This window comes from Patiria miniata, unplaced genomic scaffold (genome assembly GCF_015706575.1).
Source record: "Patiria miniata isolate m_02_andy unplaced genomic scaffold, ASM1570657v1 HiC_scaffold_2, whole genome shotgun sequence".
In the NCBI taxonomy this organism is placed as follows: domain Eukaryota; kingdom Metazoa; phylum Echinodermata; class Asteroidea; order Valvatida; family Asterinidae; genus Patiria; species Patiria miniata.
The window spans coordinates 15138107-15148264 of NW_024037058.1; the positions used below are offsets into that span (position 1 = coordinate 15138107).

Genomic DNA, 10158 nt, shown 5'->3' on the forward strand with positions numbered 1-10158 from the left:
GTGCCTTCCACGATGAAAACGTGTACAGATGCTATGGGGAAACAGCCAATAAATAAAGAAAAACTAGACTGTGAGCTTGATGTTTTCCCAGTCAGGAGTCTCCAATTTTAAATAGCAATAATGCTGCTGCTTATCTGACAATCAAGTCATCCACTTCTTGACATGAGGCCAGTTACCGGTATTTAAGGTACCGGTAGGCATAAGCAACAGTTGAGGACAAGTTGGCTTGTTGTTTTAAAAAGGGTTATTAAGGCCAAAAAAAGTCGGTGTCTGGTCAGTGCGCGCGTCGATTTTAATCATGCGCGTCAATCTTTTTTTCCCCCAAAATGTTCCGCTGTAGCTCCAACAGCGCCCTCTATTGCCGCACCTCCTCAATTTTTTTTACCAAAGAGCACCAAGGAATGGGAAATTGCACCACGGCAAATGATCGAGAGCACCAAGGTAAATTATTCAGGACACCCATGTACATGAGGACACCAAAAAGCAAAATAGTACCCATTGCAACCTTGTCTGTACAATCCAAGCTTGAAAAAAAAAAAAAAAGCAAAAAGAAAAAAAAAGCCGCGTCGCCGTGTCAATTCTGGATCTTTGGTCTGACCAGAGACCGAATATTTTTTTTGGGGGGCCTAAAAACAGATTAAACATGTTAAACTGGCAAAGTTAATTACATTGCATTGTAAATGGAAATTGGCAGGTAATGGCATTTTGCAGGAAATTAACTGTAGCGCAAAATGCGTTCCACGGTTGCTATAAATGTAATATCGACGTGCCACTCACTATGGCAATATTAAATGCCAATCAAAAAAAGAAAGAAATATAATCAAGGAGCCAACCAGAGACTGGCCAATCAGCGCTGTCCTATGGTTATATACACACTTCCTCATCCTGTGCATGAGAAGGACAAGCCGCACCCATTTAAAGCCTACGTACAAAAATCTCTGGATGCAGTTTACCACTCACTCACTTACAATCTGTGATGTTTTTCCAACTACATTTATTCTTATTACGTTCAAACTACTCTATGCATTAATGAAAGATTTTTGTCAAATATCAGTTCTGCTGTCTGTGTAATTCATACCCTGGAGTTCAATAAAAATTCCTACTAACGGATTGAACCTGACCAAGCAACATGAACATCCACATGAATTCAACAGGAAGTAGTGAAGACCTGTCTACATTCAATGCATCCACGACCCCAACAACTCAGGACAGAATTGAGTACAACTTCATCCGATGCATCCTGCTCGTCATAACGACCATCCTACTTCTGACCCTCAACCCGCTGTGTCTTGTGGTCCTGAGGCATGTCCGTAGCATCCAGGAAACAACTAAGATATTCCTCAGATCCATGACGATTGCCGATCTCGGGGTGGGACTCTTCCGAGCTCTACCGATGACTGTACTTGCAATTTCCGAGACTGAGCATATTGGCGAGGCGTTTTGCCAAGTGCTGTCATTTGCCGGTGGAATCTTAATCTACGGTCCCCAGATGTCACTCCTGCTGCTGACTGTGGACCGCTACATTTCGGTGGTGTACGCGTTGCGCTACCCATCTCTTGTAACTGTGAAGCGGGCTCGAATTTCAGTCTGTTGTATGTGGGGAACCCTTGTATTGATGATAACTGCACACGGATTAACATCACGTTGGAAAACTGTTTACATCAAACCTATCCCAATATGTTTATTTCAGTCAGAATCCTCCATGATAATTGTAGCAATAGTCTATACAAGCATAATAGTCAGCACTCTGTTGGTTACTATCATAGCATATGCACGACTGTTCATGATATCACGACACCAAGCGAGAGCCATCCAAGTCGAAAACCAAATCGCTCAACCGGGAAACCCTGCCGCAAGGCCCGACAACAAGGCCCTGAAAACAGTCCTCATTATAGTTTTGACTGCATCTGTTGCCAACCTCTTGCCACTCTGTGCGTTTCTACTCTTACATGACCAACACCCAATAGTACTCCTGTTCACCTATGTGCTGCCTGTCCTGACAAACAGTTGGCTTAACGTGCTCATCTATTATCTCAGAAACCAAGACTGCCGTCGAGTGACCCATGATCTTCTGATATCGAACTATCGATCCTGTAAACGCTGCCTGCCATTGGTTGCAACCTGAACTGAGGGGCGTTCCAATAACTATTGGCAGTTTCTGTTACATCTTTTGGTTTAAAACAAAACAAAAAACAAAAACAGATCTGCTACAGTGGATTTATAATGAGTGAAATTTTATCTTGAGTACTTTATCAAGAAGCAGTTCAGTAGAAGTTGTATTCATGAAATGATATAATTTTTTTTAAATATGGATTTGTTATTTAGAAAAGAACAAATTTCTAAAATTTCTTGCCTACTCCCAAGGGCAACCCCCTACCAAAGTTAGACACCAAAATCTCATTTCTAACTTAAGTTATCATCCGGAAACCATTTACCTTTCACTCACTGTGGTGACCTTGACCTTTGACCTTTTGACCCCAAAACCAATCCCAACTTACCTACTCCCAAGGGCAACCCCCTACCAAATCTCATTTCTAACTCAAATTATCATCCGGAAACTAAGCTGCTCGTCCCGACGGACGGCCCTACGGACGGACGGATGCCGTAGGCGATGACAATACCCCTCGAGCCTCTCGCCTGAGGGGTAAAAAAACGGATCTTTGTTTTTTGTGAAAAAGCTACATCGACACGAAGTCCCCATTGTCATCTTTCCCCTGTAGCCAAGCCTAGTTCCATTTATTTTGTATTTTTGCTTCTATGGCCTTTAAGCTGTCGGTTCGTTCTCTATTTCTAGTTTTTCTTTGACGGCCAGAAAAACCGGAATTTTATGAGAATTTTTAAAAACCGGAATCCCGGCAAAAACCGGAAAAGTGGCATCTCTGTACATTGCTGATGCTTTTGTACATTGCTGATGCAGTTGCACATTGATAATGCTGTTGCTCATTGCTGATGCTGTTGTACATTGCTGATGATGTTGTGCATTCATAATGTTGTTGTTCATTGCTGATGTTGTTGTATATTGCTGATACTCAGGGTAAGCCTTAAGGATTTTTTTTTGTATAGCAAAACTGCTATGCAAATTTTGATTTGCATAGCAGTTTACCAATTTTGCATAGCAGTTTTGTTATACTCAAATTTAGCCTCGGCTTTGCAATTACTATTTACCTGTCAGTGTCACACTGTACAAATTACAAAGCAATAAAGAAGTAACTTACGTTAAGCTGTGAACTTAGTGACTCATCAGTTGTCTGTTTATTTCAGGAGCTGCATGCTTGCTGGAATAACTTTCGAGTGAAAAAGCAATTTATTAACCCGGGCCATTCCTGGCCCGGGTCTAGATCCGCCTGCCAATTATTGGCAGTATTTGCCTTGATACCGGTAGTTTTCGTAGTAGCCATGTTTTCATCAATATGCTAAACAGCGCACAAACGACAACACAGCTGGGATTTTGACGTTTTAGTTCCCACGAATCCCACGTGCGTATCAAGTGATTTACTTGAAGGGGTAAACCCGTTTTCCGTGTCGGCAAAATGTTTAAGATAAACCGACAAATATCTAAAGAATAGTGATGAGAAAAGGGCTTGATGAGAAAAGGGCTCGATTTACCCGGGTGCACGCATGCACCAGTGCATGTAGATTTTAGCTTGTGCACGTAGCTTTTTTACTGAGCATGCACGACGTGCATGTAACTTTTTTAGCCACCAAAATACTCATTTCATGCATATATTTACCAGTGAGTGAGAATAAGAATAAAGTTTGTTGAATACTTGACCAGATAGTGTACAAACGTGTTATTTCTTTTATAAATCCATAAATTATTCCTCGCACCATGGAGGAATGCTCGCACAGTCGCAGCAGATTCAAAGCTACGAGGTAAAATCTCGACGTACGTCCTGCAACCTCCTCCGATCATGCACGTGATTTACCACGTGATACATGCTGCGGATAATTTGATATCGCACTGACGCTCCGGGCATTCCTTATGTCCGGATCATAAGTGCGATTCCAAATTATTAGCTGCGTTTATCACGTGGTCTCGTTATTCAGACGCCGCCTCTTTACAAACTAAACACGTACAGATTTTATACAGCTGAACAAAATTGACGTTCGTTTTCTAAATCAAAACATGATGGATGTTTACCATGTCCGATAGTTGTGGAATTTAGTGGACTGAAATTTGGTGGCAAGTACACTTTGTGTCAACTTTTCATGATCAAAATGTTGTATAGCAGTTTTGCGATGCACTTTAAAAATTGCGTCGCAGTCGGCCTCGAATGTGTCGCAAATTGCGATGCGATACCGCTTATTGCAGACCCTGCTGATACTGTTGTACATTTCTGATGTTGTTGTGCATTCGTAATGCTGTTGCGCATTGATTTTTTTTGTGGTGTACTGCTGATGCATGAAGTTGCGCATTGCTGCTACAAGCACTAGGTTAGGGTTGTATACCGTGTAAGAAAGAACCCAGATAATAACACAGCCTCTCAAATTCAATTCCAATTGCTGTACATTTATTGATTATTACTGAATAAATTATGTTGCTTGCGCTGACGCTTCTGCGTAAAGTTGTCTTTGTTGCAGGTTTAATATGTAATTAGCAGGGAGTTGATAATCAGTCATCATCGGTGGTATATTTTATCAAAAATGGACCTGCACCCTTAGCCTTGAAGTTGCTCTGAGAGGTCTCTCATCTAGGGAAGAAACTTGGTTTGAGAAGATTGTCTCCACCCTACTGTAGGTGTCAAACTTTACCCAACAGACTTGGTTAGGCTCGGAGATGCCCCGCTACTATATTTCATTGCCCTTTGAATACAGTTTACAACATGTACAAGCAATTCAAAACTGCAACTGATCAAAAATAAACATGAACATGCTTCAACTTTCAGCCAGCCCATAAAAAAATTGATTGTGGTAATAAAATTGATGAGAGATCAGCTTGTCACGTAGCAATTTTCGAAGGGAAAAAATAGAATTCCTGTCATTTAGTTCTACACGTAGTCTATCCCTTTCAATCTGGAATATTTCCCGCCCATTCAGATACAAATTTGTGGTCTAAACATTTCAAATATGCCCAAAATAAACAATAATATTTGAGAATATCAGTTGGTCCTTTTTCCCAGCCATTTTCTTAATGAATAAGGCCATGCCTACGAGCTTTGTACAGTACTTGAAAACTGACAGGTATTACTGAACGAAATTAGACACAGACAAATGTTACAGTCAGCATTAACAATATCAACTCCAAGCTATAAAAAAAAGAGAGGCAAGATCCCAGCTAAAATGTTTATTGGCACTTTGTTCACCACCTCATTGTTTGGTCCCAAATTTGGGACTCACTATCACTCAGCATGAACACAACAGATCAAAGTGGGGACCCCATCAGCCAGAGTCTCGCCCAGTACTGATGACCTGCTATTACAGTCCACTTCCGTTCATACAAACTCAGCTGGACATAGCAAAAATGTTTGTTATATCAGAATTTTGTATTAAGAGGACCGATGGTTGCATTCATTGTGCACATTAATTCAGTCGGGACCAAGGCTTTTTGTTTGTTGTAACCAGAATTTGTATTAACAGTGTTTGGATAAACGAGAGTCGACTGTAATAGGATTAAAGGTACAGTACTTGCACCTGATCACAGTCACTAGACTGATTTTGACTGAAAGGACAACTTGCACTCGCAGAATCAGAGAGGCACTACAGGTCGCTGCTCACGGTTTCCCATGCCCCACTGCAGGACGCAGGTCTAGTCCTCATCATCTTCCCAAACCTGCAGAGACTGGAACTCCTTGATGATGGACTAAGCCAGCTTACCCTCCCTCGATGCATTCAAATTGGCATTGAGGAATGCTATTTTCTAACCTCCAGTTTACTCTTGTTAGGGGTGGTCACCATATAGACCTGGTTTGAAAAGGCCCCCCTGTTTAATAACTCACCCTGAAAAGGAGACAATCAGTTTTTCCCAAGCATTCAAGATTTGTACAATAATTGGAAACTGACAAGAAATAAATCTAAACAAAATTAGACACAGAGCAACCTGCATCCTGCAAGTTGGTTTAATCATGATTATTATTTACAAGCTGATTTAGCCGATCATAGATCGGGTAGTGCGTAGTGTTGGGGATGAAAATGTGGGGAGTTAAATATAAATGGGGGATATAGTTGGGGAGACATGCAGTTATAGAAAAGCAATTTCTGTGGTGTGATCTGAGACAATTTCTGAGCACTAAAACCAATTTGAGCAAAAGATCATCTTTTTCAAAACGTTCCCGGATGACAGCAATATTGTCAGTAAAACTAGTACCCACATTGCGGACAATAGTATTTTTGATATTGTCCGGTGCGCCCTCATCCAGACATTTTCGCTGGTTCCCACACGATCAAGAGCATAGAAACTCACAGTTGTCAACCACTCATCAGAGCGTAGCACGAGGTACCATCAAACACGGATGCCCACGCAGCGCGCAGCAGGCCATGTATACCTTTGACTGATGCCACTAATCACAATGGCAGCTTCAACCAGTTTGACGAAATACAAAACTTGTAGGAGAGATGAAGACGGTGCCTTGAATTGTATTTCTTGTGAATCAAGTCAGCCTGATATAAATAATAATAATAACAATATTGGACGGCTTGGAAGCCTTCCAATATTATATAATTAAATGATGCCACTCAAGCTGACAATATTCCACATCAATCAGAATGCAAGGGAGTACCAAGCAGCTCTTGGCAATTACAAAGGCCGGTCGACAGGCAATCACAGACGTTATCAAGAATAAACAAGCTTGCACAGAGTTGTATTCCAATGGCGAGCCCCCCCCCCCCCCCCCACCAATTACAAAGGAAGATTGAAACATTCTGGCATAAGATCATCTGTGTTTTGGTTTGATTGGTGTTATTAATTAAAGAACTGAAAGCAATTCGGGCGTTTCACAATGCAGTGCGCCACCAAGAGTTAGCCACTGAGAGTTCATTTTTCCAAGTGCATTGTGGGAGATAGTCGACAAATTCGCACCGCGGGACATTTGAAATTGTTCGTTTTTCCAGTCAGTAGTTTTGTAAGTGTATGATTATTAAGTATGATTTTTTTTATCAATATGGTGTTTTTGAAAGGCGGCAGAACGTTATGCCCCAATCTATTACATACTAGCTCAAGTTGTCAACTGACACTTGTTCAAATGGGCCATGTTTTGTTGACCGTAAACTTGAAAAATTGACTCTCTGTGGCAAACTCTTGGCGGCACACTGCATTGTGAATCGCCCGAATTGAGAGCATTTTATCATTGGTTCAAAATGTGCACAAGACACCAGGTAGGGTTTGCAAGAAAACGATGCAGAGCAGTGACATCAAGGGGGAATTAGGGAGAAAGGGGGGGGGGGGTCCAGCAATGAAATCAACATTTTCAGAATGGTGCTAACCGACTGTTTAACAGAATATTTTTCCGCAGTTAGTTTCAGACGCTATTTGTTAAGTCAAGGAAAGTGATTCTTGTCCGAACATCCGGTAACCAAACAGAGATTGTTCATAAAAATCAAATAAAAAAACTAGACGTTTGTGGACAAACACATGGCTGTTTCGGCAATATTATTTGTTGTTGTATTTTTATGTCATCATATAGACTGATAGGACAGATATGTGCAGTATAAATTTGCAAAGTGATCGGTGCCAATAGTACAGCAGCTATGAAGTCACTACAATTTTCATCTATAACACATCCCAGCCTAGGGACATAACACCTTTCAACCCAATCAGACCTGTCGTCCTGTAGATATAAGCCTTTAAAATATGCACGTTTAATATGACATCAAATGTCACGTGACGACGTCATCGTGATGTCACTACAATTTTCATCTATAACACATCCCAGTCTATGTACATACCAACTTTCAACCCTAATCGGACCTGTAGTTATGTAGATATGCCTTTAAAATATGCACATTTATAGTGATGTCATGTGACTCATGATGACGCCATCGTGATGCCACTACAATTTTCATCTATAATACATCCCGGTCTAGGTACCGGTACATACCAACTTTCATCTCAATCGGCCTTGTAGTTCTGTAGATAAAGGCCTTCAAAATATGCACATTAAATGTGACGTCATGGCTCACTTGATGACGTCATGATGACATCATTGTTCGGCACACATATATTTAGATGCTGGTCCAAGTGTGTGTCTAGTTTAAAGTCATCGGTTAGTTTTTAATGCCAAAAAAAAGTGCCTTCCACGATGACAACATGTACAGATGCTAAGGGGAAACAGCCAATAAATAAATAAAAACTAGACTTTGAGCTTGATGTTTTCCCAGTCAGGAGTCTCCAATTTTAAATAGCAATAATGCTGCTGATTATCTGACAATCAAGTCATCCACTTCTTGACATGAGGCCAGTTATTTAAGGTACCGGTAGGCATAAGCAACAGTTGAGGACAAGTTGGCTTGTTGTTTTAAAAAGGGTTATTAAGGCCACAAAAAACAATAAGTCAGTCTCTGGTCAGTGTGCGCGTCGCTTTTAATCATGCACGTCAATTTTTTTTTCCCAAAATGTTCCGCGGTAGCTCCAACAGCGCCCTCTATTGCCGCACCTCCTCATTTTTTTTTTACCAAAGAGCACCAAGGAATGGGAAATTGCACAACGGCAAATGATCGAGAGCACCAAGGCAAATTATGAAGGACGCCAATGTACATGAGGACACCAAAAAGCAAAATAGTACCAAACCTTGTCTGTACAATCCAAGCTTGAAGAAAAAAAAAAAAAAGCAAAAAAAAAAAAAAAGCCGCGTCAATTCTGGAACTTTGGTCTGACCAGAGACCGAATATGTTTTTTTTTGGCCTAAAAACAGATCAAACATGTTAAACTGGCAAAGTTAATTACATTGCATTGTAAATGGAAACTGGCAGGTAATGGCATTTTGCAGGAAATTAACTGTAGCGCAAAATGCGTTCCACGGTTGCTTTAAATGTAATATCGACGTGCCACTCACTATGGCAATATTATATGCCAATCAAAAAAAACCCCAGATAATCAAGGAACCAACTAGAGACTGGCCAATCAGCGCTGACCTATGGTTATATACACACTTCCTCATCTTGTGCATGATAAGGACAAGCCGCACCCATTTCATTCTTTTCAAGAGATAAAGCCTACGCACACAAATCTCTGGACACAGTTTACCGCTCACTTACAATGTGTGACGTTTTTCCGACTACATTTATTCTTATTACGTTCAAACTACTCTATGCATTAACCCTAACTCCCTAGGGGGTGTGGAAAATCCTATTGAAATTGAAGGATTCAGGACTGTTAGGGCTATTGAAAGATTTCTGTCAAATATCAGTTCTGCTGTCTGTGTAATTCATACCCTGGAGTTCAATAAAAATTCCTACTAACGGATTGAACCTGACCAAGCAAGATGAACATCCACATGAATTCAACAGGAAGTAGTGAAGACCTGTCTACATTCAATGCATCCACGACCCCAACAACTGAAGACAGAAATGAGTACAACCTCATCCGATGCATCCTGCTCGTCATAACGACCATCCTACTTCTGACCCTCAACCCACTGTGTCTTGTGGTCCTGAGGCATGTTCGTAGTATCCAGGAAACAACTAAGATATTCCTCAGATCCATGACAATTGCCGATCTCGGGGTGGGACTCTTCCGAGCTCTACCGATGACTGTACTTGCAATTTCCGAGACTGAGCTTATTTTGGGCGAGGCATTTTGCAAAGTGCTGTCATTTACCGACGGCATATTTATCTACAGTCCCCAGATGTCACTCCTGCTGCTGACTGTGGACCGCTACATTTCGGTGGTGTAGGCGTTGCGCTACCCATCTCTTGTAACTGTGAAGCGGGCCCGAATATCTGTCTGTTGTATGTGGGGAATCCTTGCATTGATGATAACTGTATACGGATTAGCATCACATTGGAAAACTGTTTACAGCAAATCCATCCAAATGTGTTTATTTCGGTCAGAATCCTTCATGATAATTGTAGCAATAGTCTATTTACCCATAATAGTCAGCACTCTGTTGGTTACTATCATAGCATATGCACGACTGTTCATGATATCACGACACCAAGCGAGAGCCATCCAAGTCGAAAACCAAATCGCTCAACCGGGAAACCCTGCCGCAAGGCCCGACAACA

General features: G+C 41.2%; 2 protein-coding genes across 2 annotated transcripts; both read left to right on the forward strand.

The window, feature by feature from the left end:
• Nucleotides 1–1129: 1129 nt before the first annotated feature.
• Nucleotides 1130–2125, forward strand: LOC119726403 (melanocyte-stimulating hormone receptor-like). The gene is made up of 2 exons (XM_038198056.1): nucleotides 1130–1558; nucleotides 1691–2125. The coding sequence occupies exons 1-2, from the start codon at nucleotides 1130–1132 to the stop codon at nucleotides 2123–2125; spliced, it is 864 nt and encodes a 287-aa protein (XP_038053984.1).
• A 7291-nt stretch (nucleotides 2126–9416) lies between these two features.
• Nucleotides 9417–9827, forward strand: LOC119726404 (C-X-C chemokine receptor type 2-like). The gene has a single exon (XM_038198058.1). The coding sequence runs from the start codon at nucleotides 9417–9419 to the stop codon at nucleotides 9825–9827; it is 411 nt and encodes a 136-aa protein (XP_038053986.1).
• Nucleotides 9828–10158: the final 331 nt, after the last annotated feature.